The sequence below is a fragment of the Phocoena phocoena genome, chromosome 15 (assembly GCF_963924675.1).
Source record: "Phocoena phocoena chromosome 15, mPhoPho1.1, whole genome shotgun sequence".
NCBI lineage: Eukaryota > Metazoa > Chordata > Mammalia > Artiodactyla > Phocoenidae > Phocoena > Phocoena phocoena.
The window spans coordinates 32,115-55,872 of record NC_089233.1 but is presented as its reverse complement, the minus strand read 5'-3'; the positions used below and the strand labels follow the sequence as shown (position 1 = coordinate 55,872).

The window sequence follows — 23,758 nt, the reverse complement described above, 5'->3', positions numbered from 1 at the left end:
ACCAACTAATAATATACTTGAAGGCCTGTAATTCTCACTTACCCTTGGGAGACGCCACAGACAGCTCTAACTAAAGCAGACCAAACCCAGACCGTCAGCGCGAAGCCCCGCCGCGTCTGTCCCAGGGTCACTGAAACAGCCTGACAAGCATGTCAGCCTGGGGTGCGAGGGGCTGCCGGCTTCCTGGGGGCAGGTGAGCCCAGTCTGGCGGAAGCCTTCGCTGGGTGCTCTGCTTTGGGACAGCAATGATGCAAGAGGCTAAATTTGATTTTCAGGAAGCAGCCGTGGGTGGGGAGAGAGGAAAGTGGCACTCACTCCAGCCGAGGCCCAAATCGAGGACCTGCTGCCAACGTGGCCCATCCTTGTCTCTTGAGCCAAAGGGCCAGTCTGGGGGAGGACAGGCCCTGTTTGCCGCCGGAGGGAAAAGCGGAACTTGTCTAAGCGCTAATTCACCTGCAAGTGAGGCCTTTTCAGCCCCACAATGGACACGATGGGTTACGAGAAGCTGCCCAAGGGCCCCATCACTGACCACTGGCTCTGGGCTCTGTCTCTCCTACGAAGAGGCCCAGGCCCAAATTTCTGAGCGTTTCCGTGAACCTGGCCAGCGGACAAAGCTCAGAGGCCACTAAACACCTTGGAGTGTTTAGACAGAAAACACTGGGTCTGGTCCAACTGCAAAGGAGAAAGGATTTTATGAGATGCTTTGGAAACCTGGCCTTTCGCCTCTGTTGCCTGTGTAACCTGTGCAGGTACTCGTTTATCGTGGCCTTGCTGTTGGTTAATATTTCACCGCCCAGGGCGGCAGCATCTGCTTATTTTGATCTGTGTGGCTGAGGAGGGCCTTGGGGGGAGGGGTTAAAGCAGGACAGTTTAAAGAGATGCTCCTGGGGGATGCTACTCGCCTTTTAGGAAGCTGTCACCCCCTTGCAGCCTGGGCAGGGGGGAGAACCCCCTTGGTTATGCCTCATGGGGGCCAGCATGCCCCTCTGCTAATGTTTTCTCAGGGACTGGTTTACAAGGCTCATGAGGCCTCTCCAGACCTTCCCGACACGTCCAGCAGAGCGGTGTTGCCAAAAGCACCGGCAGGCAGCGGCTTCCCAAGGAAGCGCCTTCACTCACTGCCTGAGTCCCTTTGTGAGCCAGTGACCAGGGCCTTGCAGGCCAGCGCTGCTTTCCTGTAAATGCAGAACTCACTCTTCCCGGCTCCTGCCTGCCATGTCTGCCTCCCAGGTCAGTGGCCACAGGAAACAGCTCCCAAAGCACCCAGCGGCCCTTCTCAGGGAGGCAGTCATTCTGGAGATAAAGGCAGTGCCCAGAGCCTGCATGCTGCCCGCCCCACAAAGCTCCCCTTCCGGGGGCCTCTGCCTTGGGGTCCACGCCCTCTGCGAGTCTCTGACCCTGAGCCTCTTTACACAGCGCCTTGGATGTGCAAGGATCTTTATTCTCAAGGGGCGCGTGGCTGCCCCGGGTGTCGGGCCTGCCAGCACGGGCCTCAGCAGCTGCAGCCCCACTCACCAGTCTGGCTTCTCCGCTGCCGCCGCCTTGGGGTTGAACCTGATGTCGCTGTTCACGTTGAAGAGGACATCGTCCTCCGTTAGCGGCGGAATGGCTACCTGGTACAGTGGGTGCTGGAACAGCCTGGCCAGGAGGGAGCCGTCCCCGCTCGGGCCGGGGGGCGGCACAGGTCCACGCGTCCCGTGGTCTCTGAGCAGCGGCCGGTGACCAGGGTCTAAGGGTCGCAGGGCGCCGGGATCCTGCCCCGGCAAGGCGCCCTCGACCGGTTCGGCTGCGGGTGGCAGTTTCTCAAGCGAGTGGGACGTGAGATTGGAGGAAGGGTCGGAGCTGAAGTCCTGCAGGATGCGCAGTGTGTGCTTGTTGGGCCAGCCCGCGTCGCCGGCGGCGGAGGCTGCTGCCGGGGGCTCCCCCGGGCGTCCGCGCGCCTGGGCCCAGCCGGGTGCCGCCGCCTCGGCCGCGGGCTGCGCGCAGGAGCAGCCGGGTTCCCCCGAGGGCTGCGCTCCGCTCCGCTCCAGCTTGGGCAGCAGATCCAGCACGATGTGCAGCGCGCAGGCCACCAGGAACGCCATCAGGATGAGCACGCGGAATCTGCGCACCAGGATCATCTTCATGGCCCGGCGGGCGAGCGGGGCCTGGAACTCCGGGCGCCCCCAGAGCGCGCTCCGCCCGTGCCCTTCTAGTCTTGGCTTGGTACGAACGCGGTGCCGCGGCGCGGATCAAGGTCCATCTGGCGTCGACCAGCTACTCGTCCCGGGGCTGTCCCACGCGTAGGGCGCCCACCGCCAAAGCGCCCGCTCGCCGGGCCATTTCGGGGCCGCTCCCTCTCGCCTCTCCGGAGCGGCCGCGCCCTCAGCCGGCCGGGCCCAGCGGCCCTCGTCCGCGAAGCTGGGGGCGCAGCTCGGGGAGGCCCCGCGCACGTAGCGGCCCGCTTGGGTCTCCGGGGCCGCGGCCGCGCTCATCAGGCGCGCAGGGGCCGGACACTTAGGCCCATCCCGGCCAAGGCGCGGCGGCCTGGGGTGAGGGGGGGTAGGCGACCGCGCGGCGCAATCCGATCCGAGGCTCGGCGCAGTCTCTTGCGCTGCTTCGTGGGCCGCGCTAGGCGCCGAGCCGGCCGGGCGGAGAAGGGGCGGCTCCTTCGGGCAGGGCTCGGTTCTCTCACGCTGCGGCCCGCAGGCGGGCGACCTGGAGGGGAATGAGGGCGCAGGGCCGCGGGGACCGAGGAGGGGGCGGGAGCCCGGGGGTGGCGCACGGAGCGTCCGGCGAAGTCCCCGGGCAGGTGCACCGGCCGTCCCCGGAGCGCAGCCCCCGCTCAGCCGAGCCTCTCCCGGGGCGGTCAGATATCCGAGCGCCGCGGAGCCGCCCCCCGCGTCAGCGCCCTTAGATTGGCGGAGCCGCAGCCCCGCGAGCCCGGGCCTACGCTGCTCCCTCTGTTTTCTCCTCCCCTCGGCCGCGCCCCGCGATGCTCTGCAGCTCCCGGCCCGCTAAAGAGAGGGCGCTTTCTTCCCGCGGTTTGCCCAGAGAAGACAGAGAGGAAAGCAGACGGCGCTGATCCCGCGCTGCGGGTTCTGCCGAGAAGGGCTCCCCGGCCTGGCTGCCGCGCCCAGGACCTCGGCCCACCCGGGGCAGGCCGCCGCCAGCTGCAGCCTCTCGGCTCCTCCCCGATAAGCCGAGGGCCAGAACCCAGGCCAAGTCCCTCCCCGGAGGCGCTGGGCGTCTGCGCCGCCGGATGAGCTCCCTCTGGGCGGCGACCTTATGCCCCACGCCCCCGCCTTGGGCGGGTGCCGCGCCCCAGGCTGCCGGCGAAGGGGAGGAGGAGGGGGCGTTGGGGTCGCCACCGCGGGAGACGATGAGAGGAGCGAGGTGTTGGCCCAAATCCGGAGGGGAGGCCCGCACCGGGGCGAGGCTCCTGCACGCTGGGGCCCCATCCCACCTCGAGGGGACCACGCCTGCGCCTTAACTATGGCGGTGCCGGTGCCCCAGTTAGAATTCGCTTGGCACAGAGAGGTGCCCGGCGTGTGCGGGAGGCGGCATCTCCCTCGCTTTGGGCGGGACTTTGTGTGTGTGTGTGTGCGGGAGGCGGCATCTCCCTCGCTTTGGGCGGGACTTTGTGTGTGTGTGTGTGTGTGTGTGTGTGTATCAATTGGCCTCGCCAGATGCGCAAAATTGGCCACCTGCAGCCAGGGGCGTGGTACTTCTGTGCCCACACAGCTTCTGGACCCCCAGCCCGCAATAGGGATTTTTAAAAAAAATTAATTAATTTTATTTATTTATTTTTGACTGCGTTATGTCTTTGTTGCTGCGCGCGGGCTTTCTCCAGTTACGGAGAGCGGGGGCTACTCTTTGTTGTGGTGCGCGGGCTTCTCATTGCGGTGGCTTCTCTTGTTGCCGAGTTCGGGCTCTAGGCGCACGTGCTTCAGGAGTTGTGGCTCACAGGCTTAGTTGCTCCGTGGCATGTGAGGCCTTCGCGGACCAGGGCTGGAACCCGTGTCCCCTGCATTGGCAGGCGGATTCTTAACCACTGCGCCCCCAGGGAAGCGCCCAGTAGGGAATACTAATGTGCATTTAGGCCTGAAGTCATAGTTGGGAAGGTGAGTGAACCTGGCCAAAGGAGACGTCACAAACACACCTCCCACCAGGCTTACTGCCCCCTGCCCTCCAGGGGCTGAAGTTTCCAAGGACGAAGCCTCTCTGGCAGGACTGAGGGGAGCCACTCTCTGGTGGGAGCCCTGGGGTGGGACCCCTAGTCTCCCCTTGACTCACTGTACTGCCTTCTCAGGACTGCAGTTTTCTCTTGCATGGACTCAGGGTCCATTTTCCCTGAGACTCACCATTGAATCTCAGTGCCTGGCCCAGTGCCTGACATTCAGAAGGCACCCATTAGATACTTGGGGTGAAGGAGGGGAGTCCCAGCCCAGCAAGTCAGTGAAATAGATGTTTCTGAGGCCATCTGAAGTAAGTGAAGGGCTGGGCCCTCCTGGAACTGGATCTGGAGGATGTATTGGGGCCAGGGCTGGGGGTGGGTGGGGACGAGAGAGTGAAGGTGGACTTGACTGGAAATGGAGCATTTGGGGGCATTTTCATCCCCTGGAGATGGAGCTCCTCCCTCCCTCCCTCTCACACTGACAGCACCATTTGTGTGCAGAAGAGGTAACTTTGGACAAGGGTTACTCAGAGAGGCCAAGGAGATGCTGTGCAAACTGAGATGGAGGTTGAGAAGCACCAACCCCCATCTGGGGGAGGGGGAACCCGGCAGGAAGGAGCTTAGGTCTGTGGTCACCCTGGCGTCTGCCTCGGCCTGGGGGTTCTATAGGCTCCAGCGCCCCACCCACCCACCCAGGCCTCCCATGTTCAGTGTCCGTGGGGTGGGCGGATCCCATGGACCGTGGACATTAAGAGTGTGGGCCTCGGGCTTCCTTGGTGGCGCAGTGGTTGAGAGTCCACCTGCCGATGCAGGGGACGCGGGTTCGTGCCCCGGTCCGGGAAGATCCCACATGCCACGGAGCGGCTGGGCCTGTGAGCCATAGCCTCTGAGCCTGCACGTCTGGAGCCTGTGCTCCGCAACGGGAGAGGCCACAACAGTGAGAGGCCCGTGTACCGCAAAAAAAAAAAAAAAAAAAAAAAAAAAGAGTGGGGGCCTCACTGGGGCCCCCTGTGCACTTAGGTTACCTCTCCCCCCACCCCCATCATTCTCTTGGGACATATATTATTTGGACCCCACCCCTGGATGGCTCCCGTGCACAGTTCTTGCTTCATCTCAACTATCACCTTGGAAAATCATTGTCTCACTAGCCTCACCCCACTTCCTCTCATCCCGCCACTCTAATTATTTTCCCGGCAACGCCATCACCATGGGAAGATACTGTACCGTCTTCTGTTCTCATTTATGGTTCGTATCCCCTGAAATGCACATGCTCCACAAAGATCGGTGCCGCGTTCACACCCGTGCCCTGGTCAGATGTAGGGCGTGTGTCAAAGAAGGGACCACAAGCCACCATCCAACTTGGGGTCAGGTGTCAACAGGCGAAGGTGACGTGAAAAAAGCCTTTGAAAACAGAGCACTCACCACAGGAGGTCAGAGTACGGAAAACTCTTGGCCAGGTCTTTCTGCCTGACGGTTCCTTATATTTTGCTCTGAGAACTAATTTGATTTGGCTTAATGGACTCAGCCAAGGAAATATACACATACACACACAGACGTGCACGGACACACACATACACACGCACACACAGGGAGGCACAGCCACAGACAAATACACACACACACTCAGAGACATACACACAGGTACACACACATGCCCACAAATGCACAGGGTCCGAGGCTCCCTTAGGCCTCTGCTGTACTGTCCCTGGGCAGAGGCCAGGACAGGTGGGGTTACTCCCGGAAGGGCACCAGGAGGTTAGATGCGGCCTCATCCAAGGCTGAGGAGTAGTAGCAATGGGAGCTTTTTCCTCCCAAAGGCTGGCACTCCAATAAACCAGTGTTAAATATGTCAGGTGGTGCCAGGAATTACGTAGAAAAATAAAGTTGGTACCACAGAGAGGGAATAATGCATGTTCTGGGTGAGGGGACTGCTATTTACACGGGGGCGGCCCCTGAGAAAAGGACATTTGACGAGAAACCTGTATGGGAGGGAACAAGCAACTTGGAGGTCTGTGGGGCTAGAGTCCTCGGCAGGACCGGCCCTGGTCCTGAGTGGGGTCACCTGGATGCCGAGCCTGGTGTTTGTTGAGGATCCTGGACAGGAGCCACCTTCTCCACTGTGTGACCTCACCTGGGCTTATCCTAGGAAATCCGACGTGAGGCCCCGGCTCGAGGCTCAGCAGCTGCCCTGCAAGGACAGGAGGAGGATACTGGGGCTGCAGGGGTGGGTGCACCTCACAGGAGGTGCTGGGACTGGGCCAGAGGACAAATGGGGGTTCCCAGTGAGGAGTGTTCCAGGCAGAGAGAGGTGAGGTCCCTGCGGACAGACACAGGGGACACGCCACCTGCCTCTTCCCCATCTAGGGCCCCTTGTTCTCCCATGTGCCAGGGGCTCCTTCCACCCACAATCTCCCCAGGGTGTGGGGAGCCGCCAGTGGGCCTGGCTCAGGGGGCTCTGTTAGTCTTTTCAAGCAGAAAGGGCTGCTGGTGGCGACTGGAGACGGGAGAACAGGGCATGGACCGCCTTTGTGCAGAAGGGGAGAAGTGCACACATTCGCTTGCGGGTGTCATGGGAGGGGTGCGGGACCACACTGGAGCCTAATCCAGTGTCACCTGTGAAGTGGCACCTGGAAACCTGGGACAGGCTGGGAAGAGACTTGCGCAGTGAAGTTCGAGCGTGCGTTGGGGCGGGAGGGGGACGACCGTCCCAGGACCTGTGGGCCGACAGCTGCAGGGTGACAGTTGTCCTGCAGGGCTGGGCAACATTCCAGGAGGGCCCAGGACCCTCCTTCCTGAGTTGGGGGGGTAGAAAGGGGAGCAGCATAGCCTGCAAGCTGCCATACCTCCTCCTTCTGGGACACCAAGCCTGCCTTCCCCACTGCCGCCCCTCTGTACCCGGCCGGCCCATGTCCAGCCTGGAGTGGAGGAAGGAGACCTGGAGGGACCCGCCCACCAGCTCAGGTCCCAGTCCCACCCCTGTGTTTTCCTAAGGATGACTCATCCCGGACCCACCAGGGAGGCTCCTGGGCTGTTTACCACAGGCCAGCCCTGGCCGCAGGCTATTCTGGGAGCTGGGGGTTGGGCTAGCTGGGCTGGTGGAGGAGGTTTGTCTCTGGGCAGTGGGCGGGGTGTGGGGGGGTGCGGGCATCCACGTGTGCTCAGGTGTCACGGGGTTTGGGGTTTTAACCCTTGTCAGGGGGAACTAGAAAACATGGAAAGATTCTTGCCCTCCCCCGCCTGCCTGGGACTTGGGGCCGTTGGGGTAATGGGCCTGGAGAGAGGGATTTACACTGACCACTAGCAGGCGGGACGCCTCCGTAGGTGAGGGGGACAATAAGACCAGTGTTATCTGTGCTGGGCTTGGGGGGGACTCTGAGGGGCGGCCGCAGTGGGGTTAGCATCCTGTGGACCCACGGGCCCCGCCAGCCAGCCCACTGAGTGCCTCCTGCTGGGGCTGCGGCCCATTCATTCTCCTGTCCTCGTCCTCACAGCCACAGCCTGAGGGGTCTTTGGAAAATAGAGCCCCTTTGTTCTAATTAAAAATGACAGATCAAGATGCCAAAGAAATGAGCAAATTAAACAGTAAAAAAGCTTGACTTTATTTTGCACATTTGGTATCACTCAAATACATAATATGTTATTTTCTATCATATATGGAATAGCCACCAAAAACTGACCATCTACTGACTATAAGGAAAATTGTCAAGAAATTCCAAAGGAAGAAAATGTACAGTCTGTTCACTGAGTGTGTGTGTGTGTCTGTATGTGCACAGACACATGCACATATGGATACATAAGCATATATCATCTACCGTTGGTTCATGGAGTGTGTACGTATATATACCACACACGTATATACAGATACTTCTGCAAACGTCATCTACAGTCTGTTCACTGAGCACAGTGCAGTTTGATTAAAAATAGAGCTAAGCTTTCAAAATATTTCTACCTGGAAATTAATACCACAAACAAAAGCACTGCTCTATATAATTTGGGGGTTATGAAGGAAACCAAAAGGCAAATTAGACCATTTAAAAATGAACACAGGGCTTCCCTGGTGGCGCAGTGGTTGAGAGTCCGCCTGCCAATGCAGGGGACGCGGGTTCGTGCCCCGGTCCGGGAAGCATGATCCATGGCCGCTGAGCCTCTGCTCTGCAACGAGAGAGGCCACAACAGTGAGAGGCCCGTGTACCGCAAAAAAAAAGAACACAAATGAGAACGGCACCTATTAAAACCTGTAGGATGCCACCAAAGGGGTACTCGGAGGAAACTTGGAGTGATGACCGCATTTGTTAAAAAATGATAATGACTAAAAATAAGCGAACTAAGCTTTCAGTTAGAGAAACTAGGAAAAGAACAGTAAAATAAGCCCAAATAAAGAAGGAATGGATTCCTACAGAACAAACCAAAAACAAATGCCATAGAAAACAAACAGCCGTGGAGATGGCAAATAAAACAAGAAGACATTTCTTTGGAAAGACCAGTGGAAGAGTCAAAATGCTGTGAAATCTGATGGAGAGAAAAGAGAAGAAAAAGAGGCCTCTAAGCTAAGGGGCGGTGTGGCTAGAGGAGTGAGTTCTGGTCCTGCAAATCTCTGGCCTCAGGAAAAGCAGGGGAGAAGGCAGAGTGGTAAGAATCTGGTGGTGTAAGATCTCCCGTGCCCAGGGAGCATGGTGGGGCGGGGCGGGGCGGGGGAGCTCCACGAGGGCCCCGTAGGGTGGGGGATCTGGCAGATTGAGAAGAAGGGGACAGTTACTGGGCAGAGCGTCCAGAGCGCCTGGGGCAGAAATGGACCTCGTGAGGGCGTCAGCAGCACCCATCTCCCAGAAGCTCTGGTGCAGGTCTTGGGGGTCTGGGTGCTGGCTGGGCAGTTTGTTGTATTGGCCCAGCTGTGGTGTCCAGCTGGCACCATAGTGCACTCTGTTCTGTGAACACACAGATATCACAACGCAGGCACCTTCAGATCCAAACGGAAAGGCATGCAGGAGTATTTGGGGTGCTGCTTTGGGACTGCCTGAATCATCCAGGGCCATGGCCCCCAGGATGGGAGGGTCTGGGCAGGATGAGGACACAGTAATTAGAGACGTTATTAATTTAGTTGTCTCTTTCCTTTCAATAATTGAGGGATAATAGATGTCCACTGCTAACCTGAACAGCAAAAGCCAAAACTGATAAGACTTACTAAATATTTTTGTCTCCAAGTTACCAGTGACACCATTCTGTCTTTTCTGGGGTGTAGGGGAGTAATTTTAGAAGGAGGCATTTTGTAAAATTAAAAGGCATTCACCAAACATTCTGCATGAATGTAATTTACAGGTTTAATGATTAGAGATGCAAATGCAGACCTCAGACAAATAAGATTTCATATTTAAAGGCAAACGCAAGATTCAAGTGAGAGAATAAATTACAGCAAAAATTCTTATGCAGAGCTACCAAATTTCTGGATCTGGAGCAAAAACCTCATGCTGACAAGCCACATGGTGGGATGTCAGGTTCTCCCCGGGGGAACAGCCTGCTGTGGGGTCCATTGACCATGCCCCAGCTTGAGGTCCACCCTGGTGGCCCCATCCAACAGCCCTGTTGCCACAGTGATGGCTTCCAGTAATCAGCCCTTTCTGAGAACTCCATCTCCTCTGCCAACCCATGAAGATTCCACGTCTCCTCTGGTGTCGGGGGGAAAGCCCCAGGCTCTGCCCTTGGAGGGGCATGGCCAGAGGGGTCCCCTCACAGCCCTGGCCAGGGAGGACTCTCTGAGTTAGGGTTTCACGTCCAACCCAGACAAAACCCGCTGTTCTTTATGGTACCATAGAAACAGACACAGGACAGAGCTCAGGTCGTCCTCCTGGCAAATGGGAGATTGCTGGCATTTCTGGCCCTGCCTGCCAATACGTCTGGGGGCAAAAGGCACAGGAGCGCAGCTCTGCCACTTGTCACTCAGAGGGACAGTGGCCTGTGCTCCCGAGACTGCTTGCAGGACCACGGGGGAGGGTTTAGGAAGGGTCAGACAGTGAACACGGTAAAAGTTCAGGGGTGTAAAATGGTTTCACATAAATAATCTGGAAACAGCTGCCTAGAATGTTCTTTACGTTGGAAAGTATGCTTTGAGATGATTATTCAGGATTTTATAGGCCATTGCTTGCCTGAGCCCCAGGCTGGCTTCTGGCTTTGCAGGAAAGTGATGTCATGTTTTACGAGTGGCAGATGGCTTTTATCACAGCTCTGCATCATCGCCTTGGTGACAGGGCTGTGCGCTGCCCTGGGACGGGGTACTGCATGGCTGCACGCGGGCCGGCTCTGCAGATCGGGCCTCGAGCAGGGGCTGGACGAGGTCTGACCAAGTGCGTTCCTCTCTGCAGCTTCGCGGCAGCAAGGACAGCACCCGTGCCCCCTGCCCCACCCCCTCAGGGATGGCGTCCACTCCAGGGCCCACGGAGGCCTCTGGCCTCCTTTATCCCCGCCTTGCTCTGCAGTCACCTGCACAACCTTCCTTGGCCAAACCCCGTTCTCTTTATCAGAAGACAACAAAAGCAGCTCTTCTTCTTCATCGGCGCCCCTCCAGTCCAGGCCCTCCTCGAGGGGCAAAGGCCAAAGTCTCACTCCCCTCTGCTCGCTCCCACCGGGCGCGAGGGCGACGGACGCCTGCCTCCCAAGGGCTCCCGTAAGCTTGAGCTGCCCCAGCCTCCCAAGCGCTGCAACACAATTTGGAAAGAAGGACTGAGTTCACTCCAGGGAAATCACTGCGTTTGATCCAAAGAGGCAACAGCTTCAACTTCCCCTCAAAGCTTTGGCTCGTCTCCACTCTCTCCAGAGATTAAAGGAAAACTTGGGCCCACCAGAGGGGGCCCAGCACCCAGGACCCCAGCTGGGCCTCCAGAATGAGGAGTCAGAGGAAGGCTCAGAAGCATCGGCCAGGGCAGGTGAGGCAGGGCGGAGCCCCGGGTAAAGTATGGTCCAAAGCCAGGGGCAGAGGGACTGAGGCGGCAGAGATGTGAGTAGGGGGTCCAGAACCTTCTCTAAAGGATCCCAACAGCCCAAGCCCATGTCTCCAGCTCACAGGAGGGAGGAGAAGCGGGCGTCAAGCTGGCCCACTTCTCTCGGGCACTCTGTGATCTGAGTCAGCACAGCATGGACCCTGTGCCTTCCAGGACACACTCCCCACCCCACCCCATCCCTCTGAGCAGACCTCACTACAGGCTGCTGCGGTCAGACAGGATCTGACTGTGGTCCATGCTGGTGCCATGCAGAGTGGTCTTTATTTTCTCAGAGGAGCCAGGGAGGGGCCCCTGAGAGGCTGTGGGGACGCTGAGTTCTCTTTAGAAACCCGCCCCCCCACTGGCCCTAGGCCTCAGGGGACTTGGAGGGGATGGGACCCCTCCCTGGGACTCAGCCTCTGCAATGGTCTGTGTTCCCGCATCATGTCTGACTCTCAGCCTGGCCTCTCACTTCAGAAGGCAGGTGTGGAGGAGACCTGACGATGCTTTCAGACGCTTCAGCAGTTTGGACTAAAAATAGGGTTAATGAGGAGCGTAGAAGCAGGTGCCGCGCCCACAATGATGCGAAGCGACGGTGACTTCCCAGAAATCCCACCCTGCAGTCCTGGAGCCTTCGGCCCCAGTGCTGACATCCCCTACCCAATCCATATCCTTCACTCTGCAGAATGGTCGGGGCAGCCCCCAGGATTGGGGTTCCCCCAGCAGCCTCCCAAGGCCCCGCATTGCCTACAGTGGGGTGTGGCCTCCCTGGAACACAGGAATCTGGAATTGCTCCCCCGGACTCCGGGCACAAGGCCAGCACTACCAGGCAGCAGGGGGCCAGGTGTGACTTGGGGGACGTTGCTCAATCCCTGAATCCCTGGGGAGTGACCTCCTGGACAGTCACTAGGCTCCCGAAGGGCTGACGCTGCCCTTGGAGGCCTGGGGGCCTGCAGCCACGCCCGCTGTGAATCCAATCCAGTGTCTTAGGACCAAGAACAAAGTGACCATCTGGGGTGTGGCTAATGTTATTTTAAATACCTATGGAACCCGCTGATCTAAAAACAAAACCGTTTTCTGAAAGCACTGAGCTCAGAGCAGCAGAGTTTTCCTTCCCCTCCCACCAGGGCGCCCGGCTCCGCCTCCCTCATGGTCGCTGCCGGGGGCGGGAGGGGTGGGGTGGGCTGGGGGCCTGTGTCCACCCCCCTTCAGCTCCCTCCGTCCACACAGGTCTCAGGGTGGTCAGGCGACTTTATCAGAAACACCACAGCCGGGGCGGCTTCAGTAACATCTATTTGTCAGTCAGGAGGCTGGGCGTGGAGGTCAAGGTGCCGGCATATTTGGCATCTGGTGACGCCTCACTTTCTGGTCACTAGCCGGCTGCCTTCTCCCTCTATCCTTGCTCCACCCGCGGGACCTCATCACCCCCCAAAGGCCCACCTCCCGCAATAGTCACGTTGGGCATCAGGCTTCAATACATGAATTTTGGCAGGGACCCAAATGTTCAGTCTACAGTAGAAGTGGTGCAGGACCTGCCTGGGTCTCATCTCATCCCAGAGTCCAAATCCACTGGCAGAACAGAAGGGGAACTGACCCCTGCCTGGACCAGCCACCCGCCCGTCTGCCCTCCCCGTGAACAGCAGAACAGGGTGGGAGGTGCCTGGAACACAAAGGAGCGCCCGGTGGACAGCACAGGACTTGGGAAGAGCTGGGACGGGAGGCTGGAGGCGAGGGGACAGTCAGCAAGGTCCTCTCTCAGCAGAGAGACCCTGAGAGACCCCGGAGGACCCCTGCCGGCCCAGCTGTTGGCCCAGCCCCTGTCCACCTGAGGCCCAACCTCCACCCTCTGCCCCCACCCTGCATGCCCGGCCCGGCCCAAGGAGAGCACGGCCGCTGCACTCACGCTCACACCATCTGCAACCCCCTGGCCATTTCTTCATCCACGTGGGGGCCGTCCAGCTGGCCTCCAGGCCTCGGTGCTCAAAGCAGTGTCTGCTGCAGCCATGATGCAGCGGCTCCTGGGCGAATTATTCCCAGTGCCTGGGATCCATCACCTCTCTTCTGCCAGGAGGACCTAGAGAAGCAAGGATGCTTGGCTTCCCAGCCTCGTCGGGCTCTGCCCCAGCCCTCCATGCAAGCCCAACACAGGAAGTCGGGGTGTCTGGAGCGGAAGAGGGCGCAGTCTGTGACACGGAACATTTTAGCCTCTGCGGGTGTAGCTGGTGGGAGGCTGGGCCCAGTAACACTTTATTATGGACACTGAAATTTAAATTTCATATAATTTGCACGTCAAGAAATATTCTTCTTTATATTTTTCCCCAACCACTTAAAAATACAAAAATCATTTCAGTTTGCTGGTAAGTGAAGATGGAGGCAGAACAGGGCCTCAGATCTGCAGTTTTCTGCCCTGGCCTTAGATGGTTCTTTTTAAAGAGACCCTTTGAAAGAGACCCTTTCGTTTCCATATTTTAAATACAGAATATTTTATGAAGTTTCCATTTATACACATTTTTTTAAAATGTTACTCTAGGATCACAATTGCCACTTGGTTTGGAATTCGTAGATTCTGTCCTAGACTTCTGGGCCTGAGGCCCCGCCCCAGGCAGCCAGTCCCAAGAGCCTTGGGGAGGCAGCTCCTGAGACCACGCAGTCCCCGGCTCACACGTATACATGGGGCAGGGCACCCCCCCGCATCCACCCTCCCGCAGCTCGTTCCATCCGAAGGACCCAGGATGCCTGGAACCTCGCAGCAACCCCCAAGGCCAAGGGGGTGTCCACCAGCTGAGGGAGGCCAGGGGTTGCCCAGGCTCCAAGTGAGGTTCAGAAACCTCGGTTTCCCGGGTCAGCCTCTGCTCGCTCTGGACCTTGTATATAGAGGTGTGCATACACCTCAGAAGCACAGGGCCTGGGCTGGGGGCCGGTACACAGCCATACGCAGGTGTGGGGACCAGAAGACAGTCCCAGGCCTTGGCCCCGGGTCCTTGCAGACTTCCATCTGATTCAGGAGCCCAGTGGGGCCTCGGGAGCATGGGGAAGGGTCAGTGTGTCCCACATCGCAAATTTCAAATGGACACCAAAGCAAGGCTGGGAGGACGGTAGGTATTACGACCATGCCTGAGTGTCCCACTGACACACGGCCTCCCATGGGTGCTGGAGGATCCCCGGCCTTCTCGGTCCCTGTGCAGGGGGATGGGTGCAGCTTGGGGGCAGGGAAGTGGGGGGGGGTCGTTCCCCGAATACCCCCAGATATGTGGTAGGGACACACCGGCTTCTGGCCAGCATAGGAGGGGTGAGACCCCCGATCCCCTGGGATGGGATCTGCACGTTTCCAGGCGGAGAACCTCCACAAAAGACCGGACACAGAGGTTAGGCCTGAAGCACTTTTCCAGCCTCCCCCCACAAAGAGAAAAAGAGGCAGAAACTTTCTCTCTAAGCCAAGGATAAATTAGCCGAGGGCAAACACAGCACAATGATCATTTATCATCTTGAGCCAGAGAGGGTACTGGGAATCCTGTCCTGGCCTCAGGACTCAAGGTCAGAGCTTCTGCTTTCCCTCATTATTTCTATTTTTAAAAACTGTGCTCAGGCCTCTTGCAAAAATAGCAAGAGGTGAGGACATGTCAGGCACTAACATGCCCCCCTTTGTCAGGAAACCGCAGGGATGCAGGAAAAACCAGCCAGGATCTGGGCAAGTGGCATCAAGTCGTCCACCACCAGGGTTGGTGGTCCCCCTGCTGGCTGCACAAGTGAGTAAACTGAGGTCCCCCAGGGCAGGCACACACCAGGGTCAGTCCAGGAGTAAGGCCCTGGAGCCATGGGTACTGGTCCCTCTGAAACGCTGGCCCAGGCGGCCAGAAGGCCCAGGTCCTGGGCTCCTGATGGCAGGGGAGCAGCGAGAGCAGGGCTGCCCCCCTGTAGGGCCCCAACCTCTCTGCTCTGACCATAGGGGAGGGCCTGAGAGCTTAGATGCTGGACATTCAGTCCCATCACAAGGAAATTAGGATGTGCCGGGCTTCCCTGGTGGCGCAGTGGTTGAGAGTCTGCCTGCCGATGCAGGGGACGCGGGTCTGTGCCCCGATCCGGGAGAATCCCACGTGCTGTGGAGCGGCTGGGCCTGTGAGCCGTGGCCGCTGGGCCTGCGCGTCCGGAGGCTGTGCCCCGCAATGGGAGAGGCCACAACGGTGAGAGGCCCGCGTACCGCAAAAAAAAAAAAAAAAAAAAATTAGGATGTGCCTCTCTGTGCTCACTCACAGACGTGGGTGAGTGTGCACCTGTGTACATGTATTCGTGTGTGCACACACGCGTGTGCGATGCGTGTACACGTGTCTTCGAGTTCGTGTGCACACGCGTGCGTGTTAGTATGCGTGTGCGTGGCACGGCCCCCTTCCAGGCCTGGAGGAGCAGGGATTCCTGCAAAGGCCAGGAAGCCCCCACTCTTCCCCACCCAGAAGGCTAGGCATCGGCCCCCATCTGGGAGCAGCTGCGCGGAGGTGAGTAAACCCAGGGCAGCGGGCCCTGCTGTACCTGACGTTAGAATCACCAGAGCAGGTCCAAGTCCTCTGGGCCCTGCGAGTCTGGAAAGGGTCACCCTCAGTTGACGCTCCGGGGCCACACTCCACCTCTCCTCTTCTGTCTCCATGTAGAATGCAGCATCTGGCTCCAGGCCTGGAGCCAGACGGGTGGCCCTGGAAAGAGAACAGAGAAGCAGCAGCAGGACAGCCGTCTGCTCTGTCCTCCCGCCAGCCCCCCGAAGGCCCCCGACCCACCAACTCGGAGCCACGATGGCAGGCTGGGGCTCCTTGGAAAGGACCCTCTGGGGCTGACCGGGGACCTGCCCTTACACAGAGGCCTTGTTTAACCTTCTGATCTACTCACCCCTTCGTTAACTGAACACACATCCCAAAGTGCCCACAGGGAGCCAGGCTCTGCCCTCAGCCCTCGCGCGTGGTGCGTCCAGGGCGAAGAGTAGGAGGGACGGGGCTCCCGCTCATCGCCGGGGACCAGCGGCATCGCACACCTTCCCTGGGGGTGAGGGGGAGCCCCAGGGTCGCTTTCCCAAAGGCCTCATAACCCGCCTGCAGGACAGAGTCTGCTTCCCACACCAGAGCCCTGGGGAGTTGGTGTGCAGACAGCGCTGGGCCAACACGGCCTTGCAGAGAAAGGGGCGGCTGCAGGGCAGGCTGACGGGGGAGATGGCTGTGTGGACCCCTGACAAAGGGAAAGACACCGCACCATAAAGTGGTCCAAAGCCGGTGCTACTTACCAAATTGCCCAGGACCCAGCATCATAACATGACAGCATTTCGCTTCTCATGTTTTCTGTGGTCAGGGCATCTGGCGGCCTGGCTGTGTCTTCAGCCTTGAGGGCTGTCAGGGGGTGGGTTAGGGGTGCCATGGGTGTCCCCAGTCCATGTCACGTGAGCCCCTCTGCCTCTTCATTGGCTGCTCACAGCAGGGCAGCAGCCTTTCTAGAGGGAGAGAGAGAGTGAGAGAGGTCAGAGTCCTTATTCTCTGATCTCTGAGGAAGAGCCCTCTATCCCCACACTCTCCCATTAGAACCTCGACCTGGGTCCTGGCTACACACACAGTGAGGGGGTTGCACAAGGGTGGCTACTGTCTGGGATGATAACACTGAGACGTGACACCTTAAGGGGAGGGGACCCCACCTGACCCCAGAGCTGGACCTGCCCCTTGTGCCAAGTGTCCTGCCTGCCATGGCTCAGTTCTGAGGACCCACCCAGGTCTCCGCCGAGTACAAGTGTCGCACAACCTTTTTTAAAGTCAAGACCCTTAAAGCTAGGGACTTCCCTGGTGGCGCAGTGGTTAAGAATCCACCTGCCAGTGTAGGGGACACAGGTTCGATCTCTGGTCCGGGAAGATCCCACATGCCGTGGAGCAGCTAAGCCCGTGCGCCACGACTACTGAGCCTGCGCTCTAGAGCCTGCAAGCCACAACTACTGAAGCCCGTGTGCCTAGAGCCCGTGCTCTGCAACAGGAGAGGCCACCACAACGAGAAGCATGCACACCACAAGGAAGAGTAACCCCCGCTGTCAGCAACAAGAGAAAGCCCGTGCGCAGCAGTGAAGACCCAATGCAGCAAAAAATAAATAAATAAAATATAAATAAATTTATAGAAAAGAAAAGACCCTTAAAGCTATTCATGCCATCGACCCAGAAGGAAATTACTCAGCTGAAGGACAAACAAATAAAAACATAATAGCAACAAAAAAAAGGCTTCCAGGGCTTCCCTGGTGGTGCAGTGGTTGAGAATCTGCCTGCCAATGCAGGGGACACAGGTTCGAGCCCTGGTCTGGGAAGATCCCACATGCCGCGGAGCAACCGGGCCCGTGAGCCACAACTACTGAGCTTGCGTGTGCGTCCGGAGCCTGTGCTCCACAACAAGAGAGGCCACGATAGTGAGAGGCCCGCGCACCGCGACGAAGAGTGGCCCCTGCTTTCTGCAACTGGAGAAAGCCCTCGCACAGAAACAAAGACCCGATGCAGCCAAAAAAAAAAAAAAAAAAAAAAGGCTTCCATTCCTAAAGATATTTGTGACATCACATGTAAAATATACACGTGGAGGAAAAGAACATTTCAGCATTCAAGGGATGGGAGGTGAATCATGGCTGATGAAGTTACTGGAATATGATTGAGTTACGACAGGTTTCAGCATGACTTAGACCCTGAGAAAATAGTGCCAATTATGTGTTAAAACAAGGTGGTTTGTGCACTGAGACAGAGGCCACGTGGAATGTCCACATCAGTGCTGAAAATGGTAGTAGGTGTGAGCAAATGTGAAAAAGAATGTGTTAAAGTAACAGGATTAGGGGTGTGTGTTTTCCTCAAATTTCTCTTTAACAGAATGATGCAGGTTTTGCTAACGTAGAGGAGATGAGAGGTCAGGGCAGGGGGTCCTTGCTGAGCTGGAAGAGCCTGGGGGCGTTGGGGCCCAGGGGCGTGGGAGGTGGAACAGGTGGGTCTGAGGAGGGAGAGGTGGGGAGAGGGTCCGGGTGAGTCCCCGCCTCTGGGAACCTCTCACTCAGGCTCATCGTAATTAAAGAAAGGAAGATTAATGGTGTTAACATTCTCCCAAAATGATGATGGAGAAACTAAGTACCGGAAAAAATTTAAGCTAATGGGAAATGAGGTGTGTGCATATAAATATTTTCCCTCTAGTCAGTTGTGATCAAGGAAGGCAGTGCCTCGGGCTTTTGTGACAAGATACGTCCCTCCCCCACAGTCCTGGCGGCCGTCACTAAAGCTGGGGCTCGACAGTGAGAAGCAATTGCCCAGTGGCCCATTTTATGGCTCATTAAGCAAAGCACAGCAGATGCCTAGTCCTGCTTTCAGCCTTGAGGGGAGTTTGAATGTCTGCACGGCTAATGATGCTGGACTTAGCAAAGGTCAGAGCGAACATTCATGGAGTCCGAATCTGCACAGAGTCAGGGGCCTGTTTCTCCTCCTGCAATCCTGTGGGTGTGACTAAAAGCCAGGCTGGAACCCACACAATGAGGAAATTGCACGACTACCTAAGGCACTGGGGAGGGAGTGGCAGGAGTCTCCAAGCGACAGACACACTTGTGTCCTGGGCATCAGGACAGGAGCGGCCCGACTTCATGAGTCTTTTTTTCAACCAAGGCCACATTTAAGGATTTCCTAGGAGGCGGGGTCTTCCCCTGAGGCAGGGAGCAGCTCAAGTCCATTTTCCCTTGGAAATAGTCCTCTTGATTTTTAACATACAAGTGGTTTAGATTCAATGATTTTATACTTGTTAAAAAAACATATGGGGGCCTGTAAATAAAAGTGGATAAAGGCATTAGTCTCTGAAATTTACAAACAGCTCATTTGGCTCAATATAAAAAAAAAACACACAACCCAATCAAAAAATGGGCAGATGACCTAAATAGACATTTCTCCAAAGGAGACATACAGATGGCCAAGAAGCACATGAAAAGATGCTCAACATTGCTAATTATCAGAGAAATGCAAATCAAAACTACAATGAGATATCACCCCACACCAGTCAGAATGGGCATCATCAGAAAATCTACAAACAACGAATGCTGGAGAGGGTGTGGAGAACAGGGAGCCCTCCTGCACTGTTGGTGGGAATATAAATTGGTGCAGCCACTATGGAGGACAGTATGGAGGTTCCTTAGGAAACTAAAAATAGAGCTACTGTAGGATCCGGCAATCCCACTCCTGGGCATGTATCCGGAGAAAAACATGGTTCGAAAGGATACATGCACCCCAATGTTCATAGCAGTGCTGTTACAATAGCCAAGACATGGAATCAACCTAAATGTCCATTGAGAGATGAATGGATAAAGAATGTGTGGTACATATATACAGTGAAATATTATTCAGCCATTAAAAAGAATGACATAATGCCATTTGCAGCAACATAGGTGGACCTGAAGATTATTCTACTAAGTGAAGTAAGTCAGACAGAGAAAGACAAATATCATATGATATTGCTTATATGCAGAACCTTTAAAAAACGATACAAATGAACTTATTTACGAAACAGAAACTGACTCACAGACTTAGAGAACGAACTTATAGTTACTGGGGAGAAGGGTGGGAGGGAGGGATAGATTGGGAGGTTGGGATTGACACGTACACACTGCTATTTATAAAATAGATAACCAACAAGGACCTACTGTATAGCACAGGGAACGCTGCTCAATATTCTCTAATAACCTAAATGGGAAAAGAATTTGAAAAAGAATAGATACATGTATATGTATAACTGAATCACTTTGCTGTACACCTGAAACTAACACAACATTGTTAATCAACTATGCTCAGATATAAAATAAAAAAAAATAAAGTTCAGCCCTTGATTAATTGAGTGAATAAATAAATAACAAAAAATATGAGGCTATGTAAATAAAAGTGGATAAAACATCAAAATGCAGCTGCTGAAGGAGTTGCAAGGGGTTAGGGGACCTGGAATCCCTCGACCCTGGTCTTGGAGGGGCCGGGGACACCCCTACAGCTCTGCAGGACCTGAGGAACCCCACTGGAGACCCCGGATCCTTTAGAACGGGAGCAGCCAGGCCGGCCACGCAGGCGGCTCCACAGGGGTGCTCCCTGCAAGCAGACTCCAGTTTGGGAGGCTGACTGGTCTGGCTAGGAGCATGGTACCCACGACCAAGAGGACTGTGCTGCTTGAGAGATCGCTGAACCACGGACAATGTGTGGCCAGAGAGACAGCTGTTGGTGGTGGGTGGTGAATGAGTGATTCTCACACACAGACCGGAGGGCGGCACCTGAGGCCACAGAGAGATCCTCTAGAACTTGCTTCTTCGGCCAGTGCTTGCTCCTATCAGGGAGGCTAGGACACCTCTGCCTGCCCCCAGAGTCCAAGGGAAAGGTGGCCAGTCACAGGGATCCCACTGGTCTGGCCCCCCGGGCTCCGGGAACTGAAGAGTCCAGGAACTGAATAGCCCCACTGATGCCTGCAGTGCAGCGGGGGCTAGACGGCCACATCCACGGAGATGCTGCGCACACCACCCCCTGTCCCGTGCTGGCGTCATGGGGACCCACGTGGCCGCGGAGACCATGTCCGAGCAGCCGGTCCACAAGATGACACTTGGATTGGGAAGACTGCGTGAAGCTTGTGATGACGTGACATGAAACCATCTGCTTTCAAGAAGAGAGAGTTGGGAACGGTGGGCGCCATCAAAAGCGGCTGTGCGTTTGCAGGTGGCTTGGGAACTTTACTGCAAACATTTCTGTGGCAGAGTAGGCCAGTGTGTGTAGGCCAGGGTGGGAGTGAGGACCTGTAGGCTTGACTTAGCCCTTCCTGGAATGCCCACCAGAACTCCTGGGATATGAAGCTTGTTCTGAGCCCCGCAGTTTGAAAACCCCCGCTTGTCCTCCGGGCTGGAGGACAGCTGCTGTGGCCCTGGATGTTCACCCCAGCAACTGCCCTGAGGACCGCTCACCCTCCAGGGTGGCGCTGAGAGGACCCCCTCAGGGCCTTGAGCAGCCTTCCACAGTGGCGGGGACAACCCTGCTAGCATCTGGCTGGGGGACATTCAGCCTGTCTGGGGTAGAGGGCACAGCAGTGGTGAGAGCTGAGGCCGGAAGCTCGTCCTTCCTGCTGGCTTTTCTCTCGAGTAAGCGGGCTCAGGAGGTGCAGGGGGAAGATGGCAGGGTCATGAGAGGCACTTGGCGACTGGCCAGAAGCAATATCTGGCCCTCATCCATCCAGCTCCTCAGAGAAGCAGATGTTGTCTGGGGGGCAAGGGAAGTTGTCTGGTCACAGGCTGGAGGTCCTGATGGCCGCATCTGCCAGGCTCTGGTGCCCAGAGTCCCTCCACAATTTAACCTCACAGCTCAGGAACCCACTGTCGTCTCTTACCAGGATGGAAAAGCACCGTTTCCTCTAAGAAAGCCTACCGTTCAGACCCATGATTTTTATCAGATGGTTAAACTGGGAGCTGACGAGGAACTGTTGGTCCACCTCAGCTTTACTGCTGAGACCTGGCCCCCGGGTGTCACACCGTGAACCAAGGATGACGGGACGTGAGGGCAGACCCTCAGGTCTGCAGGCACAACAGCCTCTGCTCAGAGCTTGTAGGAGAGGGTCCTTGTCGTGGACCCAAAGCTAAGGAGAGCTCTCTGCGGGCCCCAGTGGGAATCAGGATGTTGGGCCAGCGACCGTGACGCTGTTCCCTGAGCCCCGAGGAACTGCTTTCCTAAAAGCTGAATGGGACGCGAATGAAACCAGTACTGTGTGGCCAGGTGAGGGTTGCGTCCAGGCCCCGACAGACGCCCACAGGATAAGCGCCACTGGCCCCAGGAGAGGTTCTGGGAAGTGTGGCTCTCCTGCTCTGACGGGAGGGTTCCTTCCGTCAACACCCATTGTGTATGTGTCCCTCCGGACCTTCCTTCAAGGTAAATGTCAGCATCTTGTGGGGCCAGCCAACAAAAACAGCAGCTGAGGGAAATGTCCCTGAGACTCTTCCCTGAGGAAACCTTCAACGCTTTCAATGGGTACTTTATTCAAGCTTGAGCACCGTGCTGCCCTTGACAATGGGATTTCTTTGTCTTCTGGCAAACAGAGACCAGGGGCTTTTGTTTCTACTTTCCAGAATAGAAGCCTGCTCAGGGAATCCTTCCCCAGAGTACCCAGTACAGTCTCTCCATGCGCGTGGGGAGATGCACACCCTCTGTGAACTCTCTGCCTGACACCTGATGCCCCAGCAGGGATGGGACATCCACCCGCGGAGCCGGGAGACGTGGTATTAGATGTGAATGTGAGAACTAAGAGGACTGTTCTGCTTTTGCTCTGACACCACCTACTCAGGTCCCGTGTCCTAGAAGTAGCCAGGGCCGTGCAGAGCCGTGAATGTGACACAGGACACTCCTACCAGGAGCTGGACCGGGAGAGCCCTCATTCCGAGAGATGCAGGCCGTGTCATCCACAGGCACAAGCTCACCAACTTCTTCCCGTACAGAAGGCCGGCTGTGGGTTTTGTCGGAAGCCTCACGTGAGCTCTGCTGGTGAGCTGCATTTTCTTTCCCTGGATCTGGTGGGATTTGGTGGGCAGGCACCTGGTTGAGGCTGGCCGGCCCGAGTCCCTGGTCCCTCTGATGTGTGATGGGCCCAGGGTGAGCACGACCCCACGGTCTTGGAGACCACCTTGCAGGCTGATGTGAACTCAAGGGTGGAGCAGAGAGAAGAGGTCTGTTTCTCAAGATCACCAGCTGGAGGGAGAGGTAAGCCCAGAATGGGTCTTGGTGACGTCTGTGGAGGAGTTTCTGGAGAGCGAAGCCGCACTCAGGGAGCAGCTCTGGAGACAAGCGAGGGAGGGAGGGAAGGAGGGTCCAGCGACTCTGTGGGTCTCTAAGTGCATCTGTCTGCCACAGTCTGACTCCTGGAAGTTTTCAATGACCTGAGCCTATAAAATTATGTTTGATTTTTATTTTGCCTGATTTAGTTTGGCTTTGATTTCTATTACTTTAAACAAAAAGAATCTTAGAGAGATGCTACTTCAGTCTGCAAAAGAGAAACTTGAGGCTTAGGTGATGCAATGGACTGAATGTTTGTGTCCTCCCCAGATTCATATGGGGAAATCCTAATGCCCAATGGGATGGCGTTTGGGGTTGGAGCCTTCGGGAGGCGACTAGGTCATGAGGGCAGAGCCCTCATGAAAGGGATTAGCGCCCTTGTAAGAAAAGACTGGGGTCCCCTCAGCCCCTTCTACCAAGTGAGGCCATGGCAAGGAGATGGCCATCCCCGAACCAGGAAGTGGGCCCTCTCCCGACCGTGCTGGCACCCTGATCTTGGACCTGCAGAACTGTGAGAAATAAATACCAGTCTGTGGTATCTTTGGTCTGGCAGCCAGAAGGGCCCGGACAGATGGGCAGGGAGGTGTCCAGGGTCGCCTGTCTGGGAACAGGGGCAGCCTTACTCAGCTCCCATTGCTTTAATCACCAATAATTCTCAAGCTCCAATGAACATGGGATTCACTGAGGGAGCTTGTTAAATGCAGACTGAAGGGCCTCCACCACAGATTCTATTCAACAGGTCCCAGGAATCTGCATTTCCACAAAAGTCCCAGGTGATTCTGGCGCAGACCACATCTTAGTGAAGATAAAATCTGCTCTGTAGGGCT

At 56.6% G+C, this 23,758-nt stretch overlaps 1 protein-coding gene across 1 annotated transcript in view; it reads right to left on the bottom strand.

The window, feature by feature from the left end:
- The window catches only part of FAM20C (FAM20C golgi associated secretory pathway kinase), a 36,423-nt gene extending 34,297 nt beyond the window's left edge, over positions 1 to 2,126 (bottom strand). The window contains exon 1 of the mRNA XM_065893014.1: positions 1,516 to 2,126. Coding sequence (XP_065749086.1) covers positions 1,516 to 2,126 — 611 coding nt within the window. The remainder of the gene's footprint in view (positions 1 to 1,515) is intronic.
- Positions 2,127 to 23,758: the final 21,632 nt, after the last annotated feature.